This window comes from Oryx dammah, unplaced genomic scaffold (genome assembly GCF_014754425.2).
Source record: "Oryx dammah isolate SB20612 unplaced genomic scaffold, SCBI_Odam_1.1 HiC_scaffold_15, whole genome shotgun sequence".
NCBI classification, from domain to species: Eukaryota; Metazoa; Chordata; class Mammalia; order Artiodactyla; family Bovidae; genus Oryx; species Oryx dammah.
Window position 1 is genome coordinate 16632561 of NW_024070199.1, and position 19297 is coordinate 16651857.

General features: G+C 46.4%; 1 protein-coding gene across 1 annotated transcript in view; it reads left to right on the plus strand.

Moving 5' to 3' along the window:
* LOC120874267 (teneurin-4) overlaps positions 1-19297 on the plus strand; it is a 327401-nt gene that overhangs the window by 280810 nt on the left and 27294 nt on the right. The window contains exon 21 of the mRNA XM_040255609.1: positions 3357-4234. Within this exon, the coding sequence (XP_040111543.1) occupies positions 3357-4234 (878 nt within the window). The remainder of the gene's footprint in view (positions 1-3356; positions 4235-19297) is intronic.

The following is a 19297-nucleotide window of genomic DNA, read 5'->3' on the forward strand; positions in this document are numbered from 1 at the left end:
GAGATAGATATGACGACTTTTCTTATTTAATTGTCACCATAATCCTGCATGGAGTCGCAAAGTTGCAAAGAGTCGTATGCGATTTAGCGACTGAACAACAGCAATAATCCCTCAAGGTAGGTATTACATACCCCATTTTATAGATGGGGAAACAGACTTGGTGAAGGAAACTGTGATTATAAATGCAGAGCTCTGTGCTAGGTTCCCTCAGGGGTGCAGAAAGGAAATTTTTTTCATGATATCATGTAAAACGTTTTGAACTTCTTTCCCGTATGTAGAAGGGGGTAATAAATATTACATAAGAGCCCCACACAGTGTCTGGCAGCTAATAATGGGCTGTAAGTATTCATTCTCTTTGTAATTTACAAAGAATTTCCTTGTGCATCGTCTCGTTTGATCCTCACGACTACTCATACAAGATTTATTAGCACCGTCTGCCTATAAGGAAAGTTCAAAGCACTCATGTAACTTGAGGAAGGTCACACCTGTGGTCACTGGTGGACTGAGTTAAGAAGTGAAGTGTCCAGACCCCTAATCCCTCCCTCTTTCTATGCCATTCACCAGTCAGTCATTTGTCCATCCGTTTGATGATCTGTTTTTGCAAATAACTCTGCAATGAGGCAGTCAAGTCAGGGAGCTTGAATAAAGGCACAGCGTGCTCTGGGGGAGCGGGGAGGGAGCTTGATTCCATCTCAGGATGACAGAAGTGCGAGCTGGAGGGACCTCAGAAACCGTAAAGTCGCTCCGTTCTGGTGATGGGAAATGAAGCCTCCACGTGATCATCGCTATCATCACTAACAGGGAGGTAAAATCAGAGCAGCGTAGGTACTTGGTCCAGAACCATCACGCACGCACGGTGACTCCAAGCACACTTCTTTTGCCTTCTTCCCTGGGTGGCTGTGTGCACGTGGGCGCACAGGAGAGAGTAGGAGAGGCTTGTCCTTCCCTCCTCCCCGCTTCCTCTCCCTCTCCCTCCCAGGTTCCCCCACCACCACCCCCCCACCCATCAAGGAGCCGTCTTTTCAACGTAATGACAGGCAGAAAGGTCTCAGCAAGCATGTCCCCAAGGCACCACAGGGCCAGAGGGCATAAAATATTTAGCAGCCAGTGTTGACAAGAAATGGGCTTTAGGAAATTGAAAATTCCCCTGTCACTTTAGAGTAAACTGTGTTCGTGATGCAGCCGAAGGCAGCTGTGATGCTGTGCTCCGGGGAGTTCTGGGAAGTGTGAAGGGAGGCAGCCCAGCTGCTGGCGCTGTGCTGTGGGGCAGAGGGGGCCCAGGCTGGGGGCGAGGAAGCAAGCAGACCCTCGGAGCAGCGCAGCTGGCAGGGCCTGCCCTGTGCCGAGAAGGGCCCCAAGCTCAAGGGCGGAGGGAGGTGGCCACGTCTCGGAGGTGTATTGTCTTCTGGGGTTTCTTTTCACTATAGTCAACTCCCACATGCACACTGCAGGAAATATAAAAATTTTAAGTGACAAAGAAGAAAGTTAAAATTTCCTCTCCTCCCAACACCGATTAACATTTCAGTATATAACCTCAAGCTTTTAACCCCGCTTCTGTCCATCATCTATCTACTTTATTGTCTGGTTTCCCCAGTTGGGATTACACTGTGATTACAGTTCTGCAGACTGTTCTTTCTACTTAATACGTAGCAAACATCTTCCCATGTCGTTAAATATCCATCTGTAACATCACTTTTAACTGCTGCACAGAGTGCTCTAACCTATGGGTGAATGAAATGGGCTATCATTTCTTCGGCAGGGTCTCTGTCATTGGGCATCTGGGTTGGTTCCAGCCTTTTACCATTATTAAAAATGGCTGTGATAAGCACTTCTGTAGTCAGGGGTGTACAGGAGTAAATTTCTGGAAGAGAAATTGCTCATTTAATGGTATAACATTTATTTAAATAAGCCCCAAATTGGACAGAATGTCAAGGACTTGTTGGGGGCTCAGGATCCTAAGGCAAAGAGTCCCCAGCTGTGGGGTGGATAAGGCAACTGCAGGCAGCAGCTGTCCGCCTACGTGCATTGTGGCTGGACCTCTCAGGGAATACAGTTGGCAAAGGGCTTCCCATAGTGCCAGCACCTCCCAGGGTGAGATACCCAACATCCCAGCCTCCAAGGCCACCAAGGCAAGAAACAGCATCCTCACCTTAGACCTGCCAGGCCGCAGTCCCCTGTGTGCCCACCTGCAGGCCAGACCCCTGTGATCCTTGCTGGCATCCCGGCCTGGCTCAGAGGAGGCTCAGACCTGGGGCCCAGGACCTCTGAACCCTCCATTCCCATAGCTGACATTGTTCATCTCTCCCAGGTGGACTTGTTCTCTGAGGTGTTAGAAACCATCATCCAAAGCAAGGTATCACCAACTTCAGTACGCGTGTGCAGGAGCCTCCAAGGGATTTTGTTGAAATGCCAATTCAGATTCAGTAGGTTTGGGGTGGGGCCTACCATTCTGCTATACTGACCAGCTCTCAGGCGATGCCAACGCTCTCAGGCCAGAGATCACCCTTGAAGGAGAAAGATCCAGTATTGATTCCAAGGCACATATTAGGATCATCCAGGATGCTTTTGTGCCTTTCCCAGAGCCCCATACCCAGGGATCTAATTTAATTGATTTAATTTAATTGATCAGAGTAGAATTTTAGCATCAATACTTTCTTAAATCACCACGGGTCCTTCCTGTGTAGCCAGATTTGAGAATCACAGGTCTGCAACTATGTCAGACAGGGGCCAGGGTTGCTTTCACTTTACACCCCCAGCCTCTAGCCATGTGTTACTCCATGAACTCAAAGAACTGAGAAATCCTCTGTCATGCATTTAGCGACAATTCATGTAAAATCTTCCTTAAGCCTCTAAACAACTTCTCCTTCAGCCTCCAGACTCCATCTGCCTTCCCCTCCCACCTCCATAACATTAGCTGCTATTCTTTGAGCGCTTATGGGAGGTCAGACCCTCAGGACTATTATCATTACTTATCTCACAGATGTGAATATTGAGGCTCAGAGAGGCAAAGTAACTTGCCCAAGGTTCTAAGCGGGGGAACTGGGATCTGAATCCAGGCCTGTCTGACTCCGTAGTCTCTCCTCTCACCTGTTCCTTTTGTTTATCTGTTATCCCCTTCTTTGTGTTTCGTCAGTCTAACGTAGACCATCGGATGTCTCAGTGGGGCTCTCGCATAGTTTCTGTCTGATCAGGGGCTGATATCCGCGGATGATGACAGGCTGCTGCCTGCTGATCAGGCAGGACTGCCTGTGCTGGCACTTGGTCGCCTCTGCAGCGACCCAGGGCTCTACGGGGTGTGGGGTGATCGGTGGTGGGCACCTCGCCAGGCATCTGAGAGTCCGTGTCTCCATTATCAGGTTCGCCTGGAGTGGCCCACAGACTTAGCCGTCAACCCGATGGACAACTCGCTCTACGTCCTGGACAACAACGTGGTCTTGCAGATCTCTGAAAATCACCAGGTGCGCGTTGTCGCCGGGAGGCCCATGCACTGCCAGGTGCCCGGCGTCGACCACTTCCTGCTGAGCAAGGTGGCCGTGCACGCGACCCTGGAATCGGCCACTGCCTTGGCCGTCTCTCACAGTGGGGTCCTGTATGTTGCTGAGACCGACGAGAAGAAGATCAACCGCATCAGGCAGGTCACCACCAGCGGAGAGATCTCACTGGTTGCCGGGGCCCCCAGTGGCTGTGACTGTAAAAATGATGCCAACTGTGATTGTTTCTCTGGAGATGATGGTTACGCCAAAGATGCGAAGCTGAATATCCCCTCTTCCTTGGCTGTGTGTGCTGACGGGGAGCTTTATGTGGCCGACCTTGGGAATATCCGAATCCGGTTTATCAGGAAGAACAAGCCTTTCCTCAACACCCAGAACATGTATGAGCTGTCCTCCCCGATCGACCAGGAGCTCTACCTGTTTGATACCAGTGGCAAGCATCTGTACACCCAAAGCCTACCCACGGGAGATTACCTGTACAACTTCACCTACACCGGGGATGGTGATGTCACGCTCATCACAGACAACAACGGCAACATGGTCAACGTCCGCAGAGACTCCACAGGGATGCCCCTCTGGCTGGTGGTCCCGGATGGCCAGGTGTACTGGGTGACCATGGGCACCAACAGTGCACTCAAGAGTGTGACCACACAAGGACACGAGTTGGCCATGATGACATACCACGGCAACTCTGGCCTGCTAGCCACCAAGAGCAATGAAAATGGATGGACAACATTTTATGAGTAAGTATCAAGACCAGGCCATTTGGGGGTTTTGTTTCATGGGTGCACTGTCGAATTAGAGGTCAACTGATGAACTGTTCATTTATGGATGTTTTTTATTTTAATTCGCTTGAGATGCAAACCATGACCGATTACATGTTCTGCATGTTAATAACCCAGATGATTACTCCTAGGAAGGAACATTGCGTAGTAGGAAAGGCATGAGCTCTGAAGTCAGAGAAACTGGGCTTGAATCCAGCTTTCCCTGTGGACTAAATCTCTCTAGGCCTCAGCTTCCACCTCTGTAAAACGGAAACCTTCCCCCATGGACTCACTACAGGGAGGTGACATAGATGGAAAATACTTGGTTAAGTGTCAGCAATTGTCCACATAATCCAAGTCCACATCTTTTTTTTTTAATTTATTTTTCATTGAAAGATAATTGCTTTACAGAATTTTGCTGTTTTCTGTCAAACCTCAACATGAATCAGCCACAGGTATACATATATCCCCTCCTTTTGAGCCTCCCTCCCATCTCCCTCCCCATCCCACCCTTCTAGGTTGATACAGAGCCCCTGTTTGAGTTTCCTGAGACATACAGCAAAGTCCCGTTGGCTATCTATTTAACATATAGTAATGTAAGTTTCCATGTTACTCTTTCCATACATCTCACCCTCTCCTCCCCTCTCCCCATGTCCATAAGTCTGTTCTCTATGTCTGTTTCTCTACTGTTGCCCTGTAAACAAATTCTTCGGTACCATTTTTCTAGATTCCGTATATATGTGTTAGAATATGGTATTTCTCTTTCTCTTTCAACTCACTTCACAAGTCCACGTCTTTATGATTCATAACTTTTTCTTTCACTTTTAACATTTTGGATGGAATTTATGAAGTGCATGAGATGCTTCCCTTTTCGTTATACATGCATAAATCTTTCTTTTATGAGTCAAGGTCATTAATAAGAAACAACGCATTTGATGCTGCCATATTGATCTCAGAGAAACAGCAGTGTGTAGTCCTGAAGAAAGATCTCAGCTCCCTGCCATGGGATTGAACCTGGGTAACCTGGATGAAAACCAGGAATCCTAGTGACTAGAAAACCAGGGACTAGAGGCTAGAAGTAAAGTGGTCCTGACTCTTGCCCCAGATTGAAAGCAAGAATGTTTCAAGGAGGCAAAAACTGTAAAAACAGAAAGTTTATTATTAGAGACACAACATAATGTCTGGGAGAGCACACAGGAAAATAGTTTGTTTATCGGACTCAGAAGCAGGGCAGAGATACACACCCAGAGAGAAAGGGTATGGTCATCCTCTGTAATGAAGAGAACACAGTAATTCAGAGAGACATACCCAGAGACAAGTGTGGGCATCCTGAATGAGGAGGCGCACAGTAAGAAGGTGATTTAAATCACTTACCTAGGATCATCCTTCCGAGTCTTTGTTTACTACTTTTGACCGATTGTCTAGTTTCTTTCTTCACCCGTGACTGGTCCTAGGACCCTCCCCAGGATGCATGCACAACTTTTCACTAAGGTGGATCCCACCGCAGAGGCCTGTGGGTGCATGTCCACACTTACAGGGTGGGGTCCCCTCCCTTTCGACCCCCAAGGAGCCTCCCTGCACTTGGGCAGGCAGGGAAGTCATCTTTGACCTCAGGAGTGGGCCTCTTACCGCTTTACTTTAGCAGAACTCAGCTTTTGCCTCTAGCTTTGTCCTTGGAGTGTCTGGGTGAGAACAAAGCTTGAATTTTACTCCACTCGACAAATAGCAGGTGTCTAGCCCGGGGGCCCATCTGTCTCCTACCTCGATATGAAGCTAGTTCCCGGAAAATGAGGCTATAGACCCGCCCATTCCTGCCTGAAGTGATTCGGAGCGGTTCTTTCCCTAGTTCCTGTGCCTAATCCTTGGTTTTACCACCTTCTCCCTCCATGCGGCGCTATCATGCCATTGTTTCAGTCGTGGCGCCCGACTTCGGTAGCTCGCTTCCCTTCTCTTCATCCAGGGCAGGGGTTCTTAAACGGTGTAGTCAGAGAACCAGACATTCAGCTTATTATAATCCTCGCCAAAATTAAATATGTATATATATCTCCAGGGTGTTCCTCTATGAGGTATTTTAATGAATAGACTTGTAACATCTATTTCTACTTAGATCCTTTTTAAGCTGCTTTTTGAGGTTTTAGCCATGTTCCACGCAACTGAGGCTGTCAAATATTAGACAAGTACATGCGAGACAGGGAAGGAACTAGCCTCGCTGCCCATCACTGATGGGCTAGGAACTGTATTACTGTATTCAGGCCGCAAATCATCTCTGGAAGAAGCAGAAACGGAGACATTGAGGCTCAGAGAGGCTCATTTGTTCATTATTGTCTAGTGAGACCTCACAGAACAGGGGTCACAGCCCACATCTGTCTGATACCAGAGCTCATGCTCCTGCAGCCCTGCCCTGCTGCCCCGTACAGAGTTTGTTAATCCCAAATGAACTTGAATCTTTGAACCCTAAGTTTTTCTCAACCTTGATCAAGCATCAGTTTCTCACAATCCTAGCGTCCCAAACAAAAGGAGCTATCAGATTTTTGAGTACAATTTGCACCAAAAAAGAAAAAGTCACAGCAGTTTGTACAAAGTTCACTGGCTAAATTCCCTTCTCCAAACGGGCACCTTGTTAATTACAAAAAAAAAAAAAAAAGACAACGATCCAAGGAAACAGCATTAACTCATCGAAATGGAAATACATTCAATAATTCAATTTTCCCCCAGTTGCCCAATGGAAATCCCTTATACATTATTTAGCCAATACAGGGGTTTCTTTGTCAGAGCAAGTTGGTGCCCTCGATTCGGTCTCAAGGTCACTCCCTCAAATCACAGACTGAATGCTTACATATCACTGCAGCTGCTACTCTCAACCAGCCCTGAAGCTGAAAAGCATGTCCTACATCTCTACCGGACTTCCCTGGTGGCTCAGACGGTAAAGCGTCTGCCTCCAATGCTGGAGACCTGGGTTCAATCCCTGGGTCAGGAAGATCTCCTGGAGAAGGAAGTGGCAACCCACTCCAGGACTCTTGCCTGGAAAATCCCATGGATGGAGGAGCCTGGTAGGCTACAGTTCATGGGGTCGCAAAGAGTCGGACACGACTGAGCGACTTCACTCACTCACTCACACCTCTAGCAGCAAGGATCCCCTTCCCCTCTCCCTGTCTTCCTTGATGAAATTATACAGCCATATTTGATGGTTTATGAAGAAGGAAGTTAGTACCATCACTTTTTAGAAAATTGCATTTGGAATTCCACAGTATCTACTTCATAGCTGTATTCAGAAGCAGAAGATAAAAGCCCTGAAAGAAAAAAGTGAAAGTCACTTTTTTTGAGATCCAACTGTGTACCAGGCTCTCATTTAATCTTCACAGCAACCTCAGATGGTAGAGATTATCAGTCCTGTTTTTTACATATGATCAAACCAAGGCACAGAAAGAGTAGGTAACTAGTCTAAAATCACACAGTGAGAACTGAGCAGAACCAGAACACACGTCCATGTTCTTTCAACTACATCGATTGGGTTCACCTAAATTCTTTGTAACTTATCTGTATGTTACAGACTAAAGTTGTATCTTTTTCATAGGGATAGTCTAGGTTTCAAATTTTCAGGGAGATAAAATATGGAAAACGATATCTGACTCATCATAAATACTCAAATGACAGTTATTGCTATTGCTGTTATTATTATTTCAAGTAATACTAGTATTAGCATTTCAAGCAGTAGTATTAAGTAATTGCAGAGACATTGTTTGGGCCTGTAAGGTAATTTACGTGGCAGCAGTTGTGAGTCAGCTAATCAAAGAAACAGACCAAAGTTGTAATTGAAGTTAGTAGAAATTAGAGGAGGGCTTCTCTGGTGGCTCAGATGGTAAAGAATCTGCCTGCAGTGCAAGAGCCCCAGGTCCGATCCCTGGGTTGGGAAGATCCCCTGGAGAAGGGAATGGCAACCCACTCCAGTGTTCTTGCCTGGAGAATTCCATGGACAGAGGAGCCAAGTGGGCTACAGTCCATGGGGTCACAAAGAGTCAGACATAGCTGAGCGACTAACACACACATGTGCACGTGCACGCACACACACACACACACACACACACACAGGAATTAGAGGGCAGATCAGAAGAGCAGACTCAGGTGTCAAGTCTGAGGGATGAAGGGATGAACCAGGAAAGGGGTCAGATTCCTGAGAATACCCAAAATGGATGGGAAAGAGTTTACACAGGATGGGTCCAGGAAAAATGGTTCAATTCAGGTTGTGAACATAGCAAGGATACCAGATACTTATTTTTACTGGATATTTGCCATGTGATTTCAGGAGCAGGCTGGCTTCCAGACCCATGTCTCAATCAGACAGAAATAATGCCTGACATACCCCATTTTAGGGCCATTATAGGGATCAAAAGACTAAGCAAATGCTGAAAGTGAAAATACTTTGCAACCAATGTTGCTCCCAAGAAGTTATGGTATAAAAATTACCATTATGGTATTTCTCAATACAGATTTGGACAGATTTTGCCAGGGCGCATTGCTCCAGTGAATTTCCTACTTTTAAGTCCATGAGGCAGCTTAATGGATTCCAAACCAAAATGCTCTAATACTTAAAAAAAAAAAAAAAATCAGCCCAGGCTTGCCTATAACACAGGCTATTACTGAAACAAATTTTAAGTTGGCTTTATCGACCCTCTCAACAGATTAATACATCTAACGTAAACATCTCACATGTCAGAGCAAGCAGCTTAACTTAAAGTGTTTATAATTCTGGGGAATCGAGGATCCTTTTCTTCTCTCAACCCAGAGATCTGCCAGTCGGAAACCTAAAAGGGGTCTGTAATGCTTTCATCTCTAGCATGTGGCGGCATTAATTTCAGACTTGGGCTCCTGGGCTGGTGGCATTTGCTGGCTAAGAAAACAGCCTGACAAGAGGAGGCAGGTTCCAAAATTGGCTTATTAGATGGGCGTGAGTAAGTTTCATAAGGGAAGTGGCTCTGGCACTCAGAGCCCTGTGACAGCTCCCATCATCCTTATGCTCAAGCTATCTACCCTGAGACCCTGACTAATGCCTCTCTGTACACGCTTGGGACTTGCCAACTAGGAGGTGCTCAGTAACTATTTTATGAGTGAAATTTACATTCGGAAGGGAAGGGAAATCAAGAAGGGAAGGAAAAAACACATGCTGTCCTGAGAAAAATGCTAGGTTTCCATCGCAGCTGCAGTACTGCCAGTGCTCCTAGCAGAAAACGGAATTCAATTCAAGTGGTTCCAGTGAGGAGGCTTTGCTTCCCATTTTTGCTTGCGGATATAAGAGCCAGAAAAGGCATTGTTCCCATCCTTACAATTAAAATAAGCCAGACAAGTGGCAAATGCAAGAGTTTTCCGTGAACTCCTTCTCTGAGGTCACAGGGCAACCAAGTGGTCAGGCCTTTTACAGAGTCACATCACAGACAAGATGTGGGTGCCAGCTTCCCTAGGGTGGTTGCAACCAGTCCCTGGGGAAAAAAAGCATTCAGCTTGGGGAAATTATGAAGACTAAATGTGTCCTGGCAGGAGAGTATGTAGCCCTTGGAGGCTGCAGATATTGGGAGAGTCTACAGTCTCCAAAACTTTTCCCCACAAACCCCAGCAGGTACTACAGAGAAAAAGTAGGAAAACAATCCCTTGTGGTAGACCTGGGGGAGGGGTACAGCAGCTGCGAAGGGAGGGGGCGCAAATTTCTGCCTGCTTCACTCAGACCCTTCTCACCTGATCTCCCATATGGGACAAAAGCCTTAATCTGTGGAGAGAACAGTGAACACTGTTCTACATAGGCCCTAAGGGAAAAAAAAATTCTAACCACTGCTGTAAAAGAAGCAGGAATACTTAATGGGCCCAGAAGAACAGCCTGAGAGGGGCAGGCGCACTGAAGAGGCCACACTCCTGAGATTCAGGGATACATGCAAATATTGATATGAGACTGAGGCTCAATCAGAACAAATGAGAATTCTCTCAAGCTTGCCACCCACCACTGCTAGCTAAAAAGCTAAACATAACAATGAAAAGTGGAATACTACTGGGAAGGAGATAAGAAGGACACAAGAGCCTAAAAAGAGACGCTTTCTAAGGCTGGGCACAAAGATGGGACCTAAAATTGAGAATAGGGTAGGCACATTGGGAAAAAAAGAAACCCTCTGGCAAACTAGTTTCACACACTAAGTACAAGATATTGCTGGAGGAATGTAAAGCCTGTGACACATTAAGGTTAGCCGTAGAAATAACACAGCTCAAAGCCAGCCCAAATCCTAACTAAATTAACTTAAACTCTCTCAGTAAAGTGCAAGCAGGAGAAAAGTCATACCCAAAATCTACTACCTCAGTCTCTGCTGCGCTACACAAGGTGTCACACTTTCAACTGAATCTACAAAAAGGCAGGAAAAAAGCAGCACTCTCCCAGGATCAAAGATGTCGCCAGAAGAACACTCAGATGCAACACAGATGTTGAAACTGTCTCTCTGGAATTTAATGAAGGTTACGTAGGGAATTCCCTGCTTGTCCAGTGGCTAGGACTCTTCATGCTCACTGTGAAGGGCCCAGGTTCAACCCCTGGTCAGGGATCTAATACCCTGCATACCAGGCAGCTAAAATAAAATACTGTCATGGAAAAGGCAGAACAGATGCAAGATCAGATGGATATTTCAGCAGAGAAATGGAAACTGTAAGAGAGAATCAACTGGAAATGCGAGAAATGAAGAACATGGAGGTGAAAATTGTCTTATGGCTTATCAGTAAAGTTGAAACAGTTGAGGAAGGTAGATAGATCAATAGAAATTATCCAACCTGAAACACAAAGAGGAAAAGAAAAATTATAGAATAGGGCATCTAAGAACTGGGGGACATCAACTGCTCTAGTATACATTTAATTAGAATTCCAGAAGAAGACAGAAAGAGCAAGGCAGGAGAAACATTTGAGGAAATAATGGTTGAGAACTGTCCATATGTAATTAGACACTAAAACCACAGACCCAGAATCTCAGAAAGCACCAGGCAGAATTAAGTAGACACACACCCACAGGTATCTATGCATATCCTATTCAGACTGCTGAATACAAAAGGAAAAGAGAATCCTGAAAGCAGTGCCATACGGGGCTTTTTTTTTTTTTTTTTACAGAGGAGCAAAGATAAGAATCATAGTAGACTTCTCATCAGAAGAAGAAATTTGAAAAGAGAAATACATATAAACTAGAAAACAGAAATGCTGAAAGAAAGAAGAAATCTGTCGACCCAGATTTCTATGTCCTGCAAAGAAAACATCTTTCCAATGAAAAAGTGGTATAGAGGTATAGGCAAGAATAAGGGAACCAAGGAAGGATGGTGAGGCACCCAGGCACTAAACACACTGAATAACCATTAACAACCCTCGGGCTGAAGGGCAAGGCAGGAAGTCACAAGATATTGTTACTAAAGCCCAGTGGGAGTTGCAGCCATGTAGAAGGCATCTGGCAGGAGCTGTAATTTGGGGTGGATGCATCCGTTATTAGAAATACGGGACCAAAAGAGATAGAGAATAGGGAAAACTTTTCCTCTTGACCTGCAGTCTCTCACCACTGCCTACCATTGGCTATACCCAACCAGAAGCAAGCCCGCAAGGGAGACGCATGGGATGCAGTCTGCAGAGGTCAGCCTGTCAGGGCACAGGGAAGGGTAGAAAATGAGTCTGAGGAGGGAACAGGATAAACAGCATAGCCACAGACTGGCTCTGTGACACTGTTCACATAAATGGCAGAGCAGACAGGGTTCAATCCCAGATCTACCTAAGAACTTTCTAGCAGATGCATGGCCTCAAATATAACATCGATGAGAGATAAGACCTACAAAGCTAGGGGGGGCCAGCTCTTAGAAATCCTGAAGGCTACAATTCATTGTTGGGAGTTACTGCTGCTGCTGCGGCTAAGTCGCTTCAGTCGTGTCCGACTCTGTGCGACCCCATAGATGGCAGCCCACCAGGCTCCCCCATCCCTAGGATTCTTATGGGAAATGGGCAGCAAGGACAAATTTTTATTGCAGAGCCAACAAGCAGCCTGCCTCTGCTGCAGTTTTGGAGTAGTTACCGTTTAGAGATGCCACTCTGTTACAGAGACCTAAGGTCAAGGGGTCTGTTGGTGTGCATGGGCTGTGAACTGTAATTATTCACAGAGAATACAGTGGCCATTTCCTCTTGTTGATGATGGTGGTGTTTGGAACAATCATAGATGAAAGTCCTAAAAAATCAAATCTTTATTTTCCAACTAAAAAGTGCCCAATCAGCAAAAAGTTTACTATCAGAAAGGCAATGTGGCATTTTCCTCACCAAGCGCGTGTAGTGAAGTGGATCAAGGTGTGAAGTATCGAGTGTGAAGAAGAAACGCTTGCAGTATGTGTGAAGATAGCTTCTAGTGGTCCTCTTCTGAGAGCCAAGTTTGCAACCACTCTATGAATCTTCTGTGTGTGTTCTTTCTCTGTAATCCAAAGATGCTTTGGAAAAACAAGTGAAGAAAAGTCGGTGGGGGGAAATAGTGAGAAACCGATCACCTGGCTGGCTCCATCACACCCCCAGGTGGGGGCTGATGAGTCACTGTAGAGTCAGCTGTAGCAGAAGCAAAGAAAAGCATCTCAGAGAAAGCTGTCCCTCCTCTCTACCCACTTCAGAGTTCCAAGCGCAATCTTTTCTTTACCGTAGTTGAACACAAAGGTTTTGGTTTGTAACGGCATCGTCTTTCCAGGAAGCTCGAAGACAGAACACAGGCTTTAAGATCAGACAGATGTGACAGAGTCTATATGCCTCTGTTAGCCATGGGATCTTAAGCAAGTTATTTACCTTTCTGAGCCTCAGTTTCATTGGTTGTGAAATGATGATAATCGTGTTCACCTCCAAAGATGGCTGTGAGCACAGTGCTCCATACCTAAAATGTACTGTATGAATATTAGTGAACTTTCCCTTCCTCATGTAGAAGGTGAGGGGTAACAGGGGTGGAGTTCTTAACTATTCCCACCCTAGGTCTTAATAAAACAATAATATCTACTATTCATTCATTCATCCAAGAAATATGTACTGAGTGCCTTTTACATGCTGGCTTCTGCAACAGGCACTAAGAAATACAAACAACGTCCCTGCCTTCATGGAGCTTATATTCTAGTAGGAAAAGAGACAATAAACAGGTAAGCAGGTAAACAAGATGTGAAGTGAAAACAGTAAAATAAGATAATGCAGGGGCCCCCAACCTCCAGGATCTATTGCCCAGTGATCCAAGGTGGAGCTGATGTATTAATAGTAGAATAAAGTACATGATCTGTGTAACATGCTTGAACCATCCTGAAACCATCCCCTGCCCCCAGTCTGTGGAAAAGCTGTCTTCCACGAAACTGATCCCTCGTGGTGAAAAGGTTGGGGACTGCTGATTGATGTGATCAAGATGGGAGGACCCATCAGAACAGGTGACCAGAGAAGGCCTTGCTGAAATAATAACATTTGAACTAAAACATGAGTAATAAGGAACTAGCCCTATCAAGGTTAGAAGGAAGAGCATTCCCAGCAAAGGAAACAGTCAGCACAAGCACCCCAAGCCTGGTTTGAACTCAGTGTGTTCAGAAGCAAATGGAATGGAAGGCAGAAAGTATGAAGGAATAGGCTTCAAGGTAAAGTTGGGGAAAGCAGGGGAAAAAAAGAATGAGCAGACCATTCTATCTACACGCACTCATTCACATTATTGAGCATCTAGCGTATGGAAAATTCTTAAAGAGATGGAAATACCAGACCACCTGACCTGCCTCCTGAGATATCTGTATGCAGGTCAGCAAGCAACAGTTAGAATTAGATGTGGAACAGCAGACTGGTTCCCAAATCGGGAAAGCAGTATGTCAAGGAGTATATTGTCACCCTGTTTATTTAACTTATATGCAGAGTACATTATATGAAATATTGGGCTGGATGAAGCACAAGCTGGAATCAAGATTGCTGGAAATATCAATAACCTCAGATATGCAGATGACACCACCCTTATGGCAGAAAGCAAAGAAGCACTAAAGAGCCTCTTAAAACTCAACATTCAGAAAACTAAGATCATGGCACCCAGTCCCATCACTTCTTGGCAAATAGTTGGGGAAACAAGGGAAAGAGTGACAGACTTTATCTTCTTGGGCTCCAAAATCACTGCAGATGGTGACTGCAGCTGTGAAATTAAAAGATGCTGCTCCTTGGAAGAAAAGCTATGACCAACCTAGACAGCATATTGAAAAGCAAAGACATTACTTTGCCAACAAAGGTCCATCTAGTCAAAGCTATGGTTTTTCCAGTAGTCATGTATGGATGTGAAAGTTGGACTATAGAGAAAGCTGAGCACTGAAGAATTGATGCTTTTGAACTATGATGTTGGCAAAGACTCTTGATAGTCTCTTGGACTGCAAAGAGATTCAACTGGTCAATCCTAAAGGAAATCTGTCCTGGGTGTTCATTGGAAGGATTGATGCTGAAGCTGAAACTCCAATACCTTGGCCACCTGATGCAAAGAACTGACTCATTGAAAAAGACCCTGATGCTGAGAAAGATTGAAGCTGGGAGGAGAAGGGGACGACAGAGGATGAAATGGTTGGATGGTATCATTGACTTGATGAACATGAGTTTGATCAAGCTCCAAGAGTTGATGATGGACAGGGAAGCCTGGCGTGCTGCAGTCCACGGGGTCACAAAGAGTTGGACACGACTGAACTGAACTCTATGTCAGGCACTCCTCTAAGTGCTAGGGATACACCAGTGACCGAACAAAGGCGCTTCTCTCAGAGAGTTGACAGTCTAGTGAGGGTGATCTCATGGGGTCCCTCAGTTGCTGGAAAGAACTGGCATTCAAATCTATTACCTTGTTTGATCTTCACAGTATCTCCCTGAGACAGGTATTATTACCCACATCTTACAGAGGAGAATTCAGAGGCACACAAAGGTTATGCTGTATAACCTGCCTGAAATAATACTATTTGTGGTGGGGTTTGGATGGTTAACAGGGAAACAGAACTGAGTGCCTGCCCTCTACAGTTGCATTGCTGGAAAGTGTAGAGCCTTGATTCAAAGCCTAAACCACCTGGCTCCAAGGACCTTCCCACAGCAACCTGTTCCTTCTGTTCTTCTGTGATAGAGAGGAAGAAAATTGGCCAATAATTTAAGTAAAGCTGCAACAGATGTATCTAAGCCATTGGCCAGAAGTCGTCCCTTATGGGGTCGGAATCCAGGCACTGCAGATAGAGACCTGTCTCCAGCATCCTGCTGGGAAACACCCGCATCCTTTCCCTTAGCAACTGGGTAGCAGGAAGAGAAAGGGACACTGAGGCTGCCATGGGGCAAAGGTTAAGGTCCAGAGAATGGGTAGCCCCATCTCCTCCCCGCAGAGGCAGAAGCAGCAGCGTTCGGATGGGATAATCACAGGAATTGATCAGGTGGCAGAGAGAGCCAGTGGCCTTTCTCAAGCTCCAGAAAGTGGTGAAATGAGTGAATATGAGACAAGAAAATTCTATAAATGGGCTGTGCTGTTTGATGTTCATTTAATTAAGACATTCAGTCCTAATGGAAAACATGAGGAGTGGAAATTACTGCTTTTTGGCCATCTCCTAGAAAGCCAGATCTTGACGGCATCCGGCCTTTTCATCATATCGTCTTCAGGCTCAATTTAATTATGTATTACAGGCCACCTTCGATAATAATTACAATTGTCTGCCTTTATGCAAAGCCTCTTTCTAGCTTGGAAGCTAAAACTCTGGGGAGATGCCAACAGAGATTGCTCAAGTATCATTTAGTGAAAGCGGTTGTTTCCATATTTGTGCATTCAGCAGATGTTTATCAGGGACCTACTGTGTGTCAGGTCTCTGTAGGTCCTGCAGGGGGTGGCACATGAGTGCATCATGGTCTCTGTTCTCTGAAGAAGCAGGGAGGAGGCCTTGCACATGCAATCCTGCGTTCACTTATCTGTTCAGCCACCATCCCCTGATCATCTTCTCTCTCCCAGCCCCCATGCTAGGGAAGCTGAGATGAACCGAAGGCCAGTCCTCCAGGGTCCCGTGGCTGGCAGATGCTGGAATCCCGATTCCCAGCCTGACTGTCTGACCTCACGATCCTGTCCTAACCTAGGCGCTCCAAGGCCAAAGCGGGAGACAAGTTGTCCATCAGCTGTTGTGATGCAGGGGGCACATTCCAGAGGATCACTGGGAGAAGAAGGGATGGGAGACCTGTAGGGGGTGGCGTTTGAGCAGGGCCTTGATAGAAGTAACATCAGGGTCACATGAAATTCTCCAGGCAAGAATACTGGAGTGGGTAGCCACACCTTTCTCCAGGAGATCTTCCACACTGAGGGATCAAACCCAGGTCTCCTGCATTGCAGGCAGATTCTTTACCATCTGAGCCGCCAGGGAAATCCAGTGAATAATCTATCAAGTCAAAATTGTAAGACTGCAGAACTCCTTTTTAAGTATTTTTCGTGGTGTAATAAAATCTTTTTTTATCCAGTTAGGCCAGGAAATTAGATTAATAAAGAGTGTGTACATGGATCATAGGTGTTCAGAGAACCAGACTAGAACTGCATACCCATCCCGTGAAACTGACAGACTGAAACGGATCTTCCTGCTACCTTCCAAGATGACTGGGGATCTGACAGCACTCAGCTTGCTCATAGACTGCAGTTAAAGGGACGGAATGGGGTTTATGTTGGAGGGGTGGGGGGTTAGCGGGGAGTCTTGATTTGGGGCTCAAAAATTGGGGATGCTCTAGTGATATTTGGCCTACAGGTTGTTATTGGCAGATGTCCTCTAAATGAGACACTTCTAAAATTACCAGCAATTAAAAAAGTCCTCTTCCCAAGGTGGCCATGCTCATGAGGCATTACTTGCCTTGTCACAGCACTTATCTTTTCTTCTTTTTTTTAATGTATGTATTTGGCTGGGGTCTTAGTTGCAGAGCTGGCGGGCCCAGTAGCTGTGGCCCATGGGCTTAATTGCCCCTGGGTACATGGGGTCTTAGCTCCCCGACCAAGGATGGAACCCACGTCCACTACATTGCAAGGCAGATTCTTCACCACTGGACCACCAGGGAAGTCCCGTCACAGCACTTTTCTGATGATGAAAATCATCCATGTTATTCAAAATCTTGAGACTATAAAATGCATATAAAGAAGCACCTAAAATCCCCTGTAATTCTACCTTCCAGAGATAGCTGCTGTAAACATTTTTGTGAAATTTCTTCCTGTTCAAATTTCCAGCAGCCATAAAGGGCTAAAAAGCACACCAGCCTCTCCCAGAGTTAACAGGAGCAGAGCTGTGAGCTCCTCCAGGTGAGAGAGGCCTTAAGACAGACAGCCCAGATCTTTAACCCGAGACCAGCCTCAGTGGTCTTTCAGAGTCATGCCCTCACCCACTCTGAGGGGCACTCTGCACCTCTCACTCTCCATTCCAGGTCAGGCCTCACCGCTGCTCCCCGCTGAGCCAGACTGACCTCCCCTAACAAGAACCTGACTCAGTACAGAGAGAGAAAAATGAGAGAATCATGACAGGAAACAGTTTTCCAAACCCTTTAACTGCCTCTGACAGTGAAAGTTGCTCAGTCATGTCTGACTCTTTGCAACCCCATGGACTGTACAGTCCGTGGAATTCTCTAGGCCGGAATACTGGAGTGCATAGCCTTTCCCTTCTCCAAGCGATTGTCCCAACCCAGGGATCGAACCAAGGTCTCCCGCATTGCAGGCAGATTCTTTAACAGCTGAGCCACCAGGGAACTGCCTCTCCAAGAACCCAAAGGACTGATACGTCCGCACAGCCTGGCCCCGCCACCCCCAGGCCTGAGGAATAGGGTTGCAACCCTTGCTTTTCTTGCCATCATGGAAAGGGCATCCACTCGCCTTCCTCAGACCTCAGCACCGAAGATTCAGCTCTCCCAAAGCCCCTTGGCCCTCCCCCTAAAGTCAATCTTGAGTCGAGGACTGGGATGATTCACTCAAAAGACCTTCACCAACACCTCCTCCGTGGCAGACTGTGCCCGGGACTGTTATCATTCCGTGATCAGTGCCAGCCTGCCATGGGGACAGAAAGAGCGGGTGGATGGCAGAACCCACGCAGCATCCAAATCTGACCTTGAGCAGAAAATTGCTCAGCGAAGGTCTGCCTGGTCTCACCTGCCAAGTCTCACCTGAAACCATGGGAGCTGCAGGAACCCAGGGGCCCATCAGGAAGCCAGGCCCAGCTGAAGGAATCAGGAGAAGAGCCAGGATGGAGCTAAACTTTCAGGCCTCGTTTCACCATAGTGAAAACCCTTTGCTCAGGCGCCCAGAGAACAGCTTTACCCAAGTATAAAAAGCTGAGCAGAAAAAGAAGTCCAGTGGGAGACCCAGAGTACATGAGGGAGACGTATACAGCTGAACCCACGCTGCAGGCTTGAGCCTGAGCAAAGTCAGAAGTACGGGCGCCTGAGGGAAGAACTTTATGCCCATTCACCTGCACGCGTGCTAAGTCACTCAGTCGTGTCCAGCTCTTTGTGATCCCGTGGACTGTAGCCTGCCAGGCTCCTCTGTCCATGGAATTCTCCAGGCAAGAACACTGGAGCGGGTTGCTATGCCCTCCTCCAGGGGGTCTTCCCCACCCAGGGGTCGAACCGGTGCTTCCTGCATTGGCAGGCAGGTTCTTTACTGCTAGCACCACCTGAGATGCCCATCCCCGTTCACACGCAAGTCCAGAAAGGCTCTTAAACCTACCTGTGAGTAGCCAGCTCCCTGCCATCTGCCAGCCTCTGTGTAGCAGGTAGGATAGCACACGCCATGGACACTTGCAAACAGATTGTCTGGAAGCACTCTGAAGACAGAGAAGCAAGGGTCGGCTTGGAAGCAGAGAGATCTAAATTTAAATTTCGACTCTATCACACTTAGCTGTGTGACCTGGAGCGAGTGACTTCACTTTCTGAGTGTCCTCCAAAAAAGAGCTAATATATGTCTTTTAGACTAGTTGTGAGGGTTAAGGGAAAGAATGTATGAAAGTACTAGCACCATATCTGAATGCCATATTGTGGGTGTGAAAAAATTT